Source organism: Gobio gobio (genome assembly GCF_949357685.1).
Source record: "Gobio gobio genome assembly, chromosome: 24".
Lineage (NCBI taxonomy): Eukaryota > Metazoa > Chordata > Actinopteri > Cypriniformes > Gobionidae > Gobio > Gobio gobio.
In genome coordinates, this window is record NC_137120.1 from 12,386,586 (window position 1) to 12,402,912 (window position 16,327).

Consider the following 16,327-nt stretch of genomic DNA (forward strand, 5'->3'; position numbering starts at 1 on the left):
TTTGGCAAATCGTACTAAAAATACAAAAGTGCCATTCAGTAGCGATCACTATAGATCCGCAGTCTTTACTCTTGAGGACTGAGCAGGTTCTGCTCAATCATCTTCACTAAAATTGTCTGGGTCTGATTCGGGCTCTTGGTATGGTTTTATTGATGCTATTGTACACAAAGCTCAGGCTAGTAGCCTGAGGCTACCGGTAAAGGTAAGGGGCGTGACGCTTCCGAGAAACGTGTACTAGGCGGTTAGCCAATCACAGCACACTGGGCCAGCTAACCAATCTGAGCCCATTGCGTATTTTTGAGGGACTGGCTTCACAGAATCCGGAAACCATCAGACCGTTTTTACAAGGAGCGACAGAGCAGTGTAGAATAAAGGTCAAATATATGAAAAATACTGAATTTTTTTTAAAAACGAAGCATGAACACATGTTACAGTGCACCCCACAAACACAATCAAGCCTTCGAAAGAGTGTGCTTTACCACCCCTTTAAGTGTGCCAGTGGTTCTTCTAATCCACCATTGTATATTTTATTTATTTTCTCATTAAAACCAAAGATGTTAATCAGTGATTGTATATCAAGAACAGGGACACATTAGGGTGCATTTTGTGAATAAACTATATGCAACAGCAATCGATTGAAGCGTTTGTCTGTGCACGAGTCACCGATACTGAAAACAGTAAATCCAAAGCTCTCATCGGTTTGATGATGTTTATGCTACAAAAATACTCAAATGTCGTGCCTGAGGTACTGTAACACTGATTACCTGTAACCCTGAGAGGATTTTCTGTTTGTCATACTCTCGTTGAGTTACGATTAAAGTCCTTGCTAACATACAAACCGAAACAACTAATTGTCATCACGTCATGTAACGGTAACACTGTAGCGTTAGGTCAAAAACAAGGTCTACATTTCAGTGCCTCTCCATATTAAACTGGTTATATGTAAATTAATTTCATTTTAGATATGTTTAAGGTCTACATTATCTGTCCCACTAAGGAGGACTTCTATTTTGATGGGTATAATAGTCTACGGGTAGTGAAAGGGAGAGCTTGCACACAGTTTACCAGAGTTGTTTTGCAGATACAAAGTTTACCAGTTATTAACTGCACCCCCGAAAAGTCATAAGCTCTGTGTATATGTTTGTTTACTGTTAGTTGTATGAGTGTTTTTGTGTAATTTGCTGTGTAACAGAGAGAGATAGTTTGTGAATGAGACGTTAGTGCACACTTCTTATGCTTTGTTTGTTCAGCTCTTACAATGATTTTTTTGAAGTGAAAAAGGACATAATAAACTTAATAAACCATCAGTAAATTTTGGCCATCATTCGGACGGGGTATACGCTACATTCTGTGTCCAAAAACATCTTGGGATAAGGTTTTCACACTGACCGCTGTCATTGTAAGATATAGCAACTCCGTTTGTTTGTCCGAGTTAGCAACAGTAACTTAGGGAGGCGAACACTCTCAAGACCCATAAAAGCACTAAAAGACGTCATTACAAAGTCCATCTCACTACAGTGGTTCTACAATAACTTTATGAAGTGACGAGTTAGTTTTTGTGCGCAAAAAAACTCTACATAACGACTTTTATAGTGATGACCGATTTCAAAACACTGCATCAAGAAGCTTTGAAGCGTTATGAATCAGTCGATTCAGCGGTTTTGATCACCAAAGTCACGTGATTTCAGCAGTTCCCATTCAGTCGGTCATGGTACACAGAGCTGAAGAACAAAGGGAATGACGCATACGACTGCATTTACATGCTGTGGGCACGTGACCCCGCCCACGTCGTCATGCGTCATTGGCCTTTCAGACGTGAATAAAGGTGTCTTCAGCAGATGGTGCTAGAGCGCGATATCCCATAGTCAAGTGTTGTATCGAGTTTCCCTCCTTCTGGGAACAGTAGTTATATGCATAACTCAACGTTTGGTAGGGATGGGCGATACCACTTATTTTGTTTTCGATACGATACTGATACTTATAAGGCCAGTATGACTGATATTGATACCGATACGATACTTCTAAACTGAACTTTTATATTATTACATTTATTAAATTATTAAAATTACTAAGAGTAAAATGGGTAAAGATACCCATTTAACATTATATTTGAAAGGAATTTTAACATTCAATATGCCTTAATTGCAACTTATTATATCATATTTTTGTTTGTAACACATGGTTAATATAAATTTACTTGTAGTGGTAACCATGGAAATCTACAAATACTAGTTGAACTATGGTCACTGTAAAATCTGTAAAATCACAGCTTCAGTATGATATCAATAAGAAAACAGTATTTCATAGATATTTTAAATAATAGCTGTTCATATTAAAATGTATGAACTTAATTCATGACCTAGATTATTTATTTAGCAAAATTGTCCTTTTAAATTGAATTTAATAATAATTATTAATTAAAAAAATGTTTGCTGTTCCAATAAAGCTCAGTGTGCTCCCTTTAAACTCATTCACATTGAACGTCTATGTAAATGCTTCCTAAAAAGACTTTAAATATTAACTCATGGTTGTCACTTCAAGTTAATCTTTATAAAATTATTATTTAAAAATGTTGTTTAAAATAAACAAGAATTTCCCCAAAAAGCTTAATGGCAACAGGGGTGTGCTTAAAGGGTACAAACATGTACCTATTTAGCACAGACATAAATGTATGTCTATGATGTACGTCTTAATTTAAATGCTTTTGTCATTTAAAATAAAATATTATTGTGTGAGAGATTCATATTTTAACATAACTTCTTTTACTGAAACCAATACCATGTGCACTAAAATGTCTCAATGTAGACTTGATGAGCTTAATAGGTACGTTTACCCTATACAAATGGAATAATTTTATAATGGAATACAACAAGGATAAAACAGCTTTTCACCAGATTTGGAATGAGGAACACAGGCCCCATTATCCACCTGTTATTAAGATTGTGATGTGCCAAATCATCTGGCTCACTAAAAAGAGCTGAAATTCCCATTACTAGTTACAATGCAGCGAAGTTTGAATTACTTATTTTGGTGTGCTTTCACACAACGCAGCATTAGATGTCCCATAATGATCACGTGTAGGGCAGAGCTTCACTGCAATCTGGGATGCATTCAGGGCGGACAGCATTACGACAAATGTTATGTGGTCACATACGCTTTTACATATGCACATACACTTATACGTATTTTTAGATGTAAAACCCTAATAATAGGTTTTATAAAACTATTCAATCATTCATGAGGTAATTCCTTCAGTGTTATAGCTTCTTGTTTCGAGTTTGACAGGTGCAGTCAAGCATAGTCAGCAAAACAGGACAGCGGACCTTAGCAGAGGGTCACTTTCACAAAACCCTTCAGTAATTCATACTAGCCTTCAGTACACAAAAGTGCTTTGTTTCAAGTTGTACATCACTGAAAGTATTGATAACTAATACAGTGTCAATAGGACAGTGGTTCTTGATCCTGGTCCTGCAGGAGACTCGCTGCTCTGCACATTTTCTGTCTCCTTTATCTGACACACCCAGTTCAGTTGTTGGAGCTCTGACCAAATGAGCTGATGATCTGAATCAGGTCTGTAAAATGAGGGAGAAATGCAAATTGTGCAGAACAGGAAGTCCCGAGGACCAGGATTAAGAACCACTGCAATAGGAGATTTTGAAACTTTAATCTTAAATTTCTTAAAAAGTACAACAACAACAAACAGCACATATGATACTGATAATAATAATTACCATGGAAGAACTGTGATACTCACCACTGACATTAACAATGATTTTCTTGTATGAAACCCCACTGCCGGATTTGATCTTTAGGTCATAAACTCCAGCATGTTTTATTTCAATGTTTGTGATGGTCAGAGATCCAGTCGTCTTGTCCAGCTTCAGTCTGCCTCTGAATCTCCCATCAAGAACATCATCATATATCTCACTGGTCCCTCCTTTGATTTGAGCTATGAGAGATCCTCCATTTCCAACTCTCCACTCGATCTGATCATCTCTCTGTATTTCAGTAACATCAGTCTTCAGAGTGACATCATCTCCCTCTATCACTGACTCCACTTCATGTCACAGCAGCACATACAAACAGAGAAATGAGGAGATTATAAGTGAGCAGATGAACATGTCAGTAAAACTGAGAAGATACTGTGTGATTCTTCACATGTGCTCATCACAACTAATAATAAATTAATCACATGGATGCTTTTTTAAAACAGAATTATGAATAATAATTCACAATAAGTTTGCATGTGTTCATTTTAGTTAGCGTAAATTAACAATAAACAATTCTTTCCACAGCATTTATTAATATTGGTTAATGTTAAATTATACATTTTTAACATTAGTCCAGGTAGCCATAAAGGCTTTCAACAGTATGGTTGACGAGAAAAGAACCAAACCTTATAAAATTTTACATTTAGGTCTGTAGTTTATAAACAGTTATTTAAAATTGCAATAATGTGTCACAATATTACTGTAATACAGTATTTTTGACAGTAAAGGACAGTAAAGAAAAAAACAGTGCATTCGTGGAACTGAAGGTTTTAGAATAAACACAAAACACACGTGATCGCCGTCATGCGGTGAATCCGGCCAATCGTGGAACAGCAGTGTCATCATCAGAGCTTGTGCAGCCGCTCTGCACAGGATGAACTAGCCGACTGCTCTCGAATCGCTCTCGCTGCACTTTTTTGACACAAGTCACAGCCACATCACGTCACGTGGCGTCGGCGCTGCCTTAAGTCGGACAAAATTTCCATCCGGCATGCACATCTTCAAGTCAGTCCGATCGCTCTGCGCATCGCTGCATGAAGTCGAACAAGCCTGTTATGTGTAGTGAGTTGGCTCACGTGATTTAAGTTTCGTGCTTCAGAACTTCCGTTAAGAGAGTATTGTGAGCATCGATGCACCCTGGGTTTTGCGGTGCATTGTGGGATTTTTTAGGGAGCAAACGTTTCAGTGCACTAGAAGGATTCTGCGATTGAGGCCCCGTCCACACAGAGATGCGTTTAGCTGTACGTAAAAAATTTGTACCGTATCAGTGTTTCGTCCACACGGATCCGCCATTTTGGGAGCATGAAACCAATATTTTTTAAAACCGGGTCCCAGAGTGGATAAATCTAAAAATGACACCCTTGCGTTTTCGTGTGTACAGCCAATCTGTGTATTTTGTGAAATGGTGATGTCATCACACCAAGTCCCGCGTGGGAAAGACTAGAAGGGGATAAAACTACGGGCACTGGGCATGTGCACATCAATATTGCGTAATATAATTACTGTATTTCATTATTGTAAGAGTAGGTTTAGGGTTGGGGTAGGTGTATGTGTTAATAAAACACAATCTGGTAGGTAGCAAATTTATTTATTGTTATTTTATTGTGAGATTTTGCCTCACTTCTGACCATTGCTGTACCTCTTCTAGCCACAACTGTTCTCTGTTTTTAGTGCATTTCTGTGGCAGAATTACAGCGCCACATACTGGTCTGGCATGTCTACTACATCGTTTTGAGTCGTTTCTATTGCTCTCGTGTGTGCGCAGATATGTCTTGAAACGAGAAAAAAAAAAAAAAGATTGGATAGGGAAAGCTCTGGCTTAGTGTGGACGGGGCCTGAGATGGCCTTTAAAATGGCCGACTCCCTGATCAGTGTCCCGACTACTGAACTAGGGATCTGATTGAGATGCACCCTTTGTTTCAATGGTTTCTGATCAGTCCTCCACCTGTTTCTAGTTTAGTTGATCATTATCCTGCGCTTCAATAGCCCTCTGTTTCAGACTGCTGTGGTCGGGCAGTATCTTTATCATTTTTGGTTTCTCTCTCCCATTTTGGATTGTCTAGTTTACTTTCATCTGGTTTGTTTCAATAAATGCTGCAATTAGATCCTTACCTCTACTCCATTCCTTCTCCTGAACCAGACCGTGACAATTAAAAATGTTGTTACTGTCACTTTTGGTCAATTTAATGCATCCTTGCTGAATAAAAGTATTAATTCATTTTAATTAGTGGTGATGGCTATAAAGAAACAAAATGGATCAAAATAGATCAATCTCGAAGCAACACACCAAATCTGTCCATAGCTCATGCAAATTTGATCAAAAAGTTAACAAATCAACAGATGAGTGCATCTTTCAACCAAATTAATTTAGACTTTTATTCTGATCATTGCACATCAATCTGAGCGGATCATGTTCAGTTAAACACAGAAGCTCAAACGTGCCTGTGAGATACACTAGAACCAGTGACGCTCATAATATTTGCACTTGCATTTAATTTTAAACAATGAAATATTAATTGAATTAGCTTGAATGTATAAATAATAAAAAATTTATATTACTAATATGAATATTAGAATAGCATTTTACAACTAGAATGTACATTTCCTGAAGAAAATGTGAGTGGTGCTTGCAGTGGCAAAACTCGCCACCCGGTTGCTAGGGTGTGTTGAGGCGGTTGCTTAGGTGTTCTGAGTGGTTGCTAGGCGGTTGCTAGGGTATTCGGGTTGGTTGCTAGGGCATTGCTAGGTGGTTGGTAGGCAGTTGCTAAGGTATTCTGGGTGGTTGCTAGGGTGTTGTTAGGCGGTTGCTAGGGTATTCTGGGTGGTTGCTAGGCGGTTGCTAAGGTATTCTGAGTGGTTACTAGGGCGTTGCTAGGGTTTTCCGGGTGGTTGCTAGGGCGTTGCAAGGTGGTTGGTAAGGGGTTGCTAAGGTATTATGGGTGGTTGCTAGGGTGTTGCTAAGGTGTTCTGGGTGGTTGCTAGGGTATTCTGGGTGGTTGATAGGCGGTTGCTAAGGTATTCTGGGTGGTTGCTAGGGCATTGCTAGGCGATTGCTAGGGTTTTCCGGGTGGTTGCTAAGGTATTCTGGGTGGTTGCTAGGGCGTTGCAAGGTGGTTGCTAAGGTATTCTGGGTGGTTGCTAGGGCGTTGCTAGGCGGTTGCTAAGTTATTGTTGGTGGTTGCTAGGCAGTTGCTAACGTATTCTGGGTGGTTTCTATGGTGTTGCTAGGTAGTTGGTAGTTGTCACAGATGGTTACTATGGAGTTTTTATAGAGTTCTTAGCATGTTCTTAGCCTGATTTAGCACTTAGCTAATCACTATTAGCATGTAGCTATTCACTGCTAGCATGTGTAGCATGTCGGAAGTACTGTTTGCTAGCATGAGTCAAAAGACCCAACCCCCATGTCTCTATGATGTTCTGGTATTGATATTGAAAGATATCCCTTTGATCTCTTTCAATGGAAGTCAAGGGGATCAGTTGCTAGGGAGCTGTAAATGGTTGCTAGGGCGTGGCTTGATAGCTTCGCGATGTTCCTGATATAGTGATTGGTTGCCTGAGTAAATTGAGCCCACCCCCTTGTCTCTGAGACACTGTGATCCAGAGCTATGGTCGATACAAAATCCCTATGCAAGTTCCCATAGTAGGAAAAACATATGCGTTTAATGGGACGTCCCTCCCCATAGTAAGTCGATGGGGAAATTTTGGCAGCTCTTGCGCCCCAGGGGTAAAACTTATACCCCATTGCGAGGTATGTTCTGACAGAGCCTGCCAGCCTCTATAAATGTGGTAACCCATGAGTTTCTATGAAATGCTCGCTCTGAGCCATGAGGGGTCAAATTTCGCCACCTGGGGCGAACATCGTACCCCCGATCCCTTAGAAAAGATAAAGCACACCATTCCCGAATAAGCCGCACAATTTGATGCCTCATTCGTGGGTCTGTGACAAACGGTGTGGGAGGAGATACACGGAAAACTTTATCAGGAAGAATAATAATAAGTATGGAGAAGAACAATAGAGATGCCTAGATCCGCAAGCACCACATAAAGCTACATTTGTCAACATTCATTAGGAAAATGAACTAACAATATTTTGTTGTTTATTAATCTATTTTAATAATAATCTACAAATATATTGATACATGTTCAGCATATTAACATTAATTGATGCATACAACTAATATGAAAGCAACTCCAAAGAAGCAAGAAGACTTAACATTAACATTTTGATTCTAATGTGCACAATGTGATATACAAACTAGTTTGAGTATGGAGCACTGAGAAGTGCTATTTATGTTGTTTATATATAATTATAAGCAATACATTTGTTACTGCAGAATTTAATGCAGTGTTCATAATACATTTGTTTTCAATTATCTTTTGTTGCTGGTTATTTGTCACCTATGGTATCGATACCGAAGTATTAGATTCTGGTATAGTATCAAAGCCAAAATTATGGTATCAAGCAAACCCTATTCTCTTGCTCTATCAGCTGTTATACTTACACTTTGTTTTTTCAGAGATCTTTCGGCGATAGTAAAGAAAACCAGCAGCTGCAAACACCACCAGCAGAACAACAACTATTCCTGCTACAGCACCTGAAGACAGACCTGGATCTGGAACAGCTGCAGAGAAACAGTCAGTGTGAGTGTGTCTGATCTATAACACACACTATAAACATCAGCACTATATAACCTGAGTGAAGATCTGATACTGTAATGATAAAGACAGACATTAGTGTGTGTGTGTGTGTGTGTGTGTGTGTGTGTGTGTCTGATCTATAACACACACTATAAACATCAGCACTATATAACCTGAGTGAAAATCTGATACTGTAATGATAAAGACAGACATTAGTGTGTGTGTGTGTGTGTGTGTGTGTCTGATCTATAACACACACTATAAACATCAGCTCTATATAACCTGCGAGAAGATCTGATACTGTAATGATAAAGACAGACATCACATTAGTGTGCGTGTGTGTGTGCGTGTGTGTGTCTGATCTATAACACACACTATAAACATCAGCTCTATATAACCTGCGAGAAGATCTGATACTGTAATGATAAAGACAGACATTAGTGTGTGTGTGTGTGTGTGTCTGACCTATAACACACACTATAAACATCAGCTCTATATAACCTGAGTGAAGATCTGATACTGTAATGATAAAGACAGACATTAGTGTGTGTGTGTGTGTGTGTCTGACCTATAACACACACTATAAACATCAGCTCTATATAACCTGAGTGAAGATCTGATACTGTAATGATAAAGACAGACATTAGTGTGTGTGTGTGTGTGTGTGTGTGTGTCTGATCTATAACACACACTATAAACATCAGCTCTATATAACCTGAGTGAAGATCTGATACTGTAATGATAAAGACAGACATTAGTGTGTGTGTGTCTGATCTATAACACACACTATAAACATCAGCTCTATATAACCTGAGTGAAGATCTGATACTGTAATGATAAAGACAGACATTAGTGTGTGTGTGTGTGTGTGTGTGTGTGTGTGTGCTTGTTTATGTGATTTATGAGGACACAAATTTGTATAATGACATGGGTATTACACTGGTATTACAACATCAAGGTGGTTTATGAGGACATTTCAAATGTCCCCGTAAATCAAATCGCTTTAAAAACATATTAAACAATGTTTTATTAAAAATGTAAAAATGCAGAATGTCTCCTGTGAGGGTTAGGTTTAGGGGCAGGGGCAGTGTAAGGGGATAGAAAATACGGTTTATACAGTATAAAAACCATTACGCCTATGGAGAGTCCTCATAATGCTGTTGCACCAACATGTGTGTGTGTGTGTGTGTGTGTGTGTCTGATCTATAACACACACTATAAACATCAGCTCTATATAACCTGAGTGAAGATCTGATACTATAATGATAAAGACAGACATTAGTGTGAACGTATTGTTTTACAGTATAATGAAAGAATAAGGTGACTCACCAAGGACAGTAACAATGAATCTTTTGAATAAGATACTTCTGCCAGTGATGATCTTTAGTTTAAATCCTCCAGCATGTTCAGGATTGATGTCTGTGATGGTTAGAGATCCCGTCTTACTGTCCATCTTCAGTCTGTCTCTGAATCTCCCATCACCAGCACCATCATGGTATGATGTAATATTGTCTTCTATATCACCTTTAGCAATGAGAGATCCTTCAGCTCCAAATCTCCACAGTATTAGATCATGTTTCTGTAGTTCAGTGTCAGTGTGTAGAGTCCCAGAACCTCCCTCTGTCACTGACAATGCCTTTATTTCATCTTTATCTTCATCAGACTTGAGTGGAGATTCTGCAAAAATCATTTCACAGACAGAGATGAAATTCATATAACAGATGGTTATTTTGGGTTGTACATATATTAGATATGTACATATATTTCATTGATATATAAAAAGACAGTTTGACTAATGTTCTGCAACAGCAGCGATCTTATTCAGACAGACATCAAGTAGCAAACAGTATTTACTGATATTATAGACAGTGTTCCAGTTCAAATGTACATGCCAAATCTAGTAATAGAAAGTATAGAAAATAAAATAAATAAAATAACACAACTATATACAATCTTATTACCTTTAACTTAACAGAAACTGGTCTCACATCTGTTAAATATGTCTGCTTTCTAATAATGTAGTGAATATATCAAGTAAAATGTAATAGAAAAAGGACTCTGAAAAGCCACTTTGTTAGATGATAATAGCAACTAGATTCTGAAGAAAATGTAAGTGGTTCTTGCCATGGCTAGAGTTAAAGAGACTGCCCAAAACATCAACAAAAAAGAAAAGAACAAAAAGAGCCCAGCCTCATGTCTCTATGTAGCTCTGGTGCAGAGGTATGGCTGAGTCATGATACTAAAGTGCTCCAAATGATTGCCACGCATGGCTAAGCAGAGTAGCAAAGGTGTTTATGTATGGCTTCTTGTGAGTCCATCCACAAATCTCGCTTATAGCAGGGGTCTCCAAACTCGGTCCTGGAGGGCCACTGTCCTGCAGAGTTTAGCTCCAACCCCAAATAAAGACACCTGAACTAATCAGTCTCTCACAAGAACCTATATTTACACAGATTCGCTGGTTCAGGTGTGTTTAATGGCTTATAGTAACAATCTCCTCAATAAGTTATTTTTTATTTTTTTTTAATGGAAATCTTATGGAAGAAACAGTTGCACTTCATATCTGAAATTATTACAATTCTGTTTACCTTTTATTACAAGTCCATGGCCTAGATCAGTGGTTCTCAAACCTGTCCTAAGCCCTATTCGGATGGTAATTGTTTCTCACGTGGAAGTAAATTAATAAAATTAATAAAATAAATAAATAAATAAATAAATGTGCATGCCACCTCAGTGATAAAACTCGTGCATTCGGATGGTGATTTATTCACGGTGGAGGAGCGAGTTTTGTGATCCTGCACTCCTGTGAACGCACTGCTCACATGGTCAATAACATTATTCTATGCTGTAAATAAAATGTCATATGTTTGGTATAATAAGAATAAATGCATATTTATTTTAATAACAAGAAAATAATATCCTAATTATTATATATTTGTTTTAATCGGTTTAAAAATAGGAAGATATATAGATGCACATTGTAGTTAAAATGGTTTTCTGTCTTGTATTTTATCTCAAAATAAAGGAGTCATTTTATTCCACATGGAAATGAGCAGAAATAATTTAGGCTAATACAGCCTCTTATTTACATGAGGTAAACATAATGCTGTGGTTATTTTAACATATATAATTGCTGCCGTAATAACGGCCCATTTCAAATGTTTACATGCTTTTATTTTTATTTTTTTGAGCAGTGATGAAATATCTTGCTCTTGTAAATACATGCCAGCATTTCAGTAATAAAAGTCTAATTAGTTCACAATTACCATCGCACACCTGTAGGCAATAGATAGGTGCGTAGGACAAAGGACAACCAAACCCAAAAATCTCAACGAATAAAGGGAAATCCCGCACACTATCAGTACTTTCAAAAAATATATGAAAACTTTTTATTAGCAACGTTTCGGTCTCATGACCTTCATCAGGCATATACATCATATGTACATGTATATGCCTGATGAAGGTCATGAGACAGAAACGTTGCTAATAAAAAGTTTTCATATATTTTTTGCAAGTACTGATAGTGTGCGGGATTTCCCTTTATTCGTTGAGTAATAAAAGTCAAAATCTTTAAAATGCATCCAAATTACAGTGAAGTGCAACCGTACAGTGCTCTGCAGTGGTCAAAAAGGATATAAACAGTGAATTTTGAAGTGATTTTTTCTTGAAAACTCAGAGATGTGGATTCGGACGGCAATTAAATTACCACACGACCTTGGTGTTTGTCTAAAACAGTAGGTCATTCGGCCGGGGATTTTTACACAGGTGGTGGGAGAAAAACACTGACATTCTGGATTCGGACGGCAATAAAATCACAGACTGGCCCGTCAATGATGAAAATACCTTATGACCCCACGAGAAACAATTACCGTCCGAATAGGGCTCTAGAGTACCCCCAACCCTGCACATTTTGTATGTCTCCATAATCTGACACACCCATTGCAGGTCTTGCAGTCTCTACTAATGAGCTTATTAGTTGAATCAGGTGTGAAAGATGAGGGAGACATACAACATAAGCAGAGCTGGTGTTACTCCAGGAAAGGTCTGAGAACCACTGGCCTAGATAATCACTATATTAAAAGATTTAATTTACTCACCTTTTACAATAACTCTGAATGTCTTGGTTTTGGTCCCTTCACTGCTGCTGCTCTCTACTTTATATTCACCAGAGTGTTTGAGTCTGATGTTCCAGATGGTGAGAAATCCAGTTTGATCCAGAGTAAGCCTGTCACTAAACATTATCAACTTCTCATTATAGTCAACTTTACCAGGTTGTGATTGTTTATTGATTTTTGCAATGCGAGTGCCATTACATTCCCACTCTATAAGACCATCTTTCTGTATTTCAGTAAAATTAGTCTGTAGAGTGAGAGAATCTCCCTCCGTCACCGTCTTCACATCTTCATTATCAACACCAAACACACCTGCAGAACAAACAGACACAGACAGAGAGACATTTATTCATTCAGCAAATGCTTTGCTTTTTATTGAAAATGACTCCCAATGAGGAAGTATAAAAACATAATTCTCAGAAAAACTACAAGTGCTGCAATCATTTTTTTAGAGAACGTAGGCATGTCGGCTTGACTAAGCAACAATACAAAATCTTATTTTTTTTAAGATCCAAATTATTGTGACTTTTTACCCATGGAAATATATAAAATAATATATAAAATAATATTGTTTTAATAAAATAATATATCGAACCAGTTTGAAGAGACAAAATGCTTATTTGTCACTTCAAACTGGTCTGTTTAATGCAAATTAATATGTCATGCGTTATATATATGGATAACCAAATCATACAGGTTGTGTAATAGTGATACAAGTATATCCTCATGTTCCCTTTTTGTTGGCCAGAAAAGTTCTTTACACAAGTAGAATGTTCTCTTTAACCCTTAAACAGGCAATGTGCGCCACAGGATAGATAGTCTTTAGTCTCTTGTAGAAGTACGTGAAAGAATTTATCCAGTACTATTGTCAATATCAAAGTTGAGTACATGAATCATGTGACTTGGTTCAAATTTTCTGTGCTCGTTTTGTCAACGCCCGCACATGGTGCTGGACACGCTGACTTTGTAGAAAGTAGGCATATATAAATCTGACTTTTTTCTGCAAAAAAGTGCAACACACCACCTGCTAATATTAATTGAACATTGTCTTCCCTGTATGGCAGGGCTTTTCAAACGTTTAGATGCCACGGACCCCAAATATGAAAATCTTCGTGTGAGGGACCTCCATCCTAAAATCTAAAAGACATCTGTCTTTTATAAACACCCTATTAATACACTACAAAATTAATTAAAAAAAAGAATTAAAAAAAATAATAATATATATATATATATATATATATATATATATATATATATATATATATATATATATATATATATATATATATATATATATATATATATATATATATATATATATATATATATATATATATATATATATATATATATATATATATATATATATATATATATATACTGTTAAATGTAATAATTTATTTGTTCATTTAAATTATTAATTTATATTAATTACTAAATAGATAGATACATGTTTATAATTTTAAATCACATTTTATTCATTTATTTTAATCCAATTTATTTGTTTTCATTTTATTTTTTAGACTTTATTGTATATTAATTTAATGTTTAATCACTTTATTTATTTGTTCATATATTCATTTTAGTGTAATATATATTTCTCTAAACTTTTGCACATGTATTTATAAATTTTTGTGTTTATTCTTATTTATTTACTTATTTTATTAATATAATAATAATAATAATAATATTATTATTATTATATTTACATTTTTACAGTTTTACACTAGGCTTTCACACATTTATTTTAATCTAACCCTAACATTCAATAATTTATTTCAATCTAATTTATTTATTTGGTTATTGTTTTCCACTTTCCTTTTCCTCTAGACTTTTAAGCAAATTTATGAACAAGAAGTTAATTAAATTTATAAATAAAAAATTAAGGACATTTATTTACTTATTTAATTATATTATTTATTTTTAACATGTTTTATCATGTGTTAATTTAACATTTAATCACTTATTTAAATTTTATTTAATGACATTTAAATTTTGCATGGGTTCCTCTTGAGTTCCTCCTGGACCCCAGTTTAAAGGAATTGGTAGTTCACCCAAAAATGAAAATTGTCATTAATTTCTCACCCTCATGTTCCAAACCCGCAAGAACCATCATTCATCTTCAGAACACAAGTGAAGATATTTTTAACGAAATCCGAGAGCTTCATTTAATTAAGACTTAAAGGCCCATAAAAGTAGTAAAGACATTGTTAAAATCGTAGATGTGAGTAATTAATGACAGAATTTTCATTTTTGGGTAATTATCTCATCCTTCATAATATATCCATCATAAAATGTGTTATGAGTTGAACGCACATGAACGACACTACAAAAAGTCGTAATTACAAGTGGGAAGCCATGGCAGAAGCAAATTGTTTTCAATAATGATAAATGTATTTCTAAATATCGACAGTACAATGTAGTTTGTACACATTGTGTACTGTTATGTGTAGTGTTTTCTGGCAAACTTTATCTCTCTTCTTCATAAGAAGAGAGTTAAAGTTTGCCAGGAAACACTTCTCATTTAGCCAGTTTATGAGCCAACCATGAGTGACCAAATTTTATATAATTCTCTGTGGCAGCATAATAATAATAATAATAATGATAAAACATAAATGACACACATAATGCACACTCTTTGAGTTTTCTGAACTCGTAAAAACAAACTTCCCAGAAGGACTTAAAGGCACCATATGGTCCTTAGCAGTGTTGGGGGTAACGCATTACAAGTAACTTGAGTTACGTAATCAGATTACTTTCTCCAAGTAACTAGTAAAGTAACGCATTACTTTTCAAATTTACAACAAAATATCTGAGTTACTTTTTCACATTAATTTGACTGACAGCTCTCCTGCCCCCATGTTGAGAGTAGTGCTGAACGATATATCGTTATCGTATCTATATCTAGATATGAACTTTCAAGATATTACTATCAAAAAAAGCAACGATATAGACGATATAGATTTCCCCTCTCCGCGGTCGCCCTGCATACAACTCTGGCAGTTACAACAAAACATCAGTTTTAGGAGTGCCCTTGAATGCACCGCTAAAGCCAGCGCGCGCACACTACCAGGGACGTGGGAACTTTATTGTGAGAGGGGGGGCGGCGTTTCCATGGTGACGCGTCATTGCTTGTCACGTGACACACCGCAGCAGCAACAGTGCTGAATGAATGATGATCTGCTTTTATGTCATTTTTTCCTTTTTTATTCAGAATATTCACAAATGTGTTAGCTATGGCATGAAATATCTGATATTCCGATTGTCAAATACATGCAAGTGGAAGTATATTGTTGTTTAAACACCTTTATAACGATCGCGTTAGTTGAGCTGTATGCGCGATGGGCGCCGCCGTGTTAGTTTGTGCCGCAGACGCAGTTCAGAGAATCGGATCTGTTGGATTTACAACCTCTATGTTTACAACACGTGAATTCATCCACTTCTACCGAAATACTTAAAAGTAAGTGGCTGGTGAACTGGGAATAGAATAGAGTAAACATTGAAGTTACTTACACAATGTGTATCTGATATGAATAAAACGTGTCGAATTATAATGGAAAGGATTATTATTAACCCTTCCATAGACATCAGTGTATATTTAACAAACTCTAAATGTATTGTTTTTTTTGTACTTATGTGAATGTATATGTTTGAAACCTAAAATAAACAGTATGTGGTTGAAAACACTGAAAAGTTGTGATATATGACAGCTCTGAGCGCGCCTGTCTCTGGCTAAATTCAACATTTGAATTTAGCAGTTGATCATGTGATGCACTTGATCATACGCTCCAGGGACCAGCCTAGACTGAT

General features: G+C 36.4%; 1 protein-coding gene across 2 annotated transcripts in view; it reads right to left on the reverse strand.

Moving 5' to 3' along the window:
• The window catches only part of LOC307120336 (uncharacterized protein), a 66,381-nt gene that overhangs the window by 33,058 nt on the left and 16,996 nt on the right, over positions 1-16,327 (reverse strand). For both annotated transcript variants that reach the window (XM_079807333.1, XM_079807332.1), the window contains exons 2-5: positions 12,503-12,829; positions 9,738-10,085; positions 8,273-8,392; positions 3,755-4,057 (exon numbers count right to left, since the gene is read on the reverse strand). In XM_079807333.1, coding sequence (XP_079663459.1) covers positions 3,755-4,057; positions 8,273-8,392; positions 9,738-10,085; positions 12,503-12,644 — 913 coding nt within the window. In that variant the 5' untranslated portion in view covers positions 12,645-12,829. The remainder of the gene's footprint in view (positions 1-3,754; positions 4,058-8,272; positions 8,393-9,737; positions 10,086-12,502; positions 12,830-16,327) is intronic.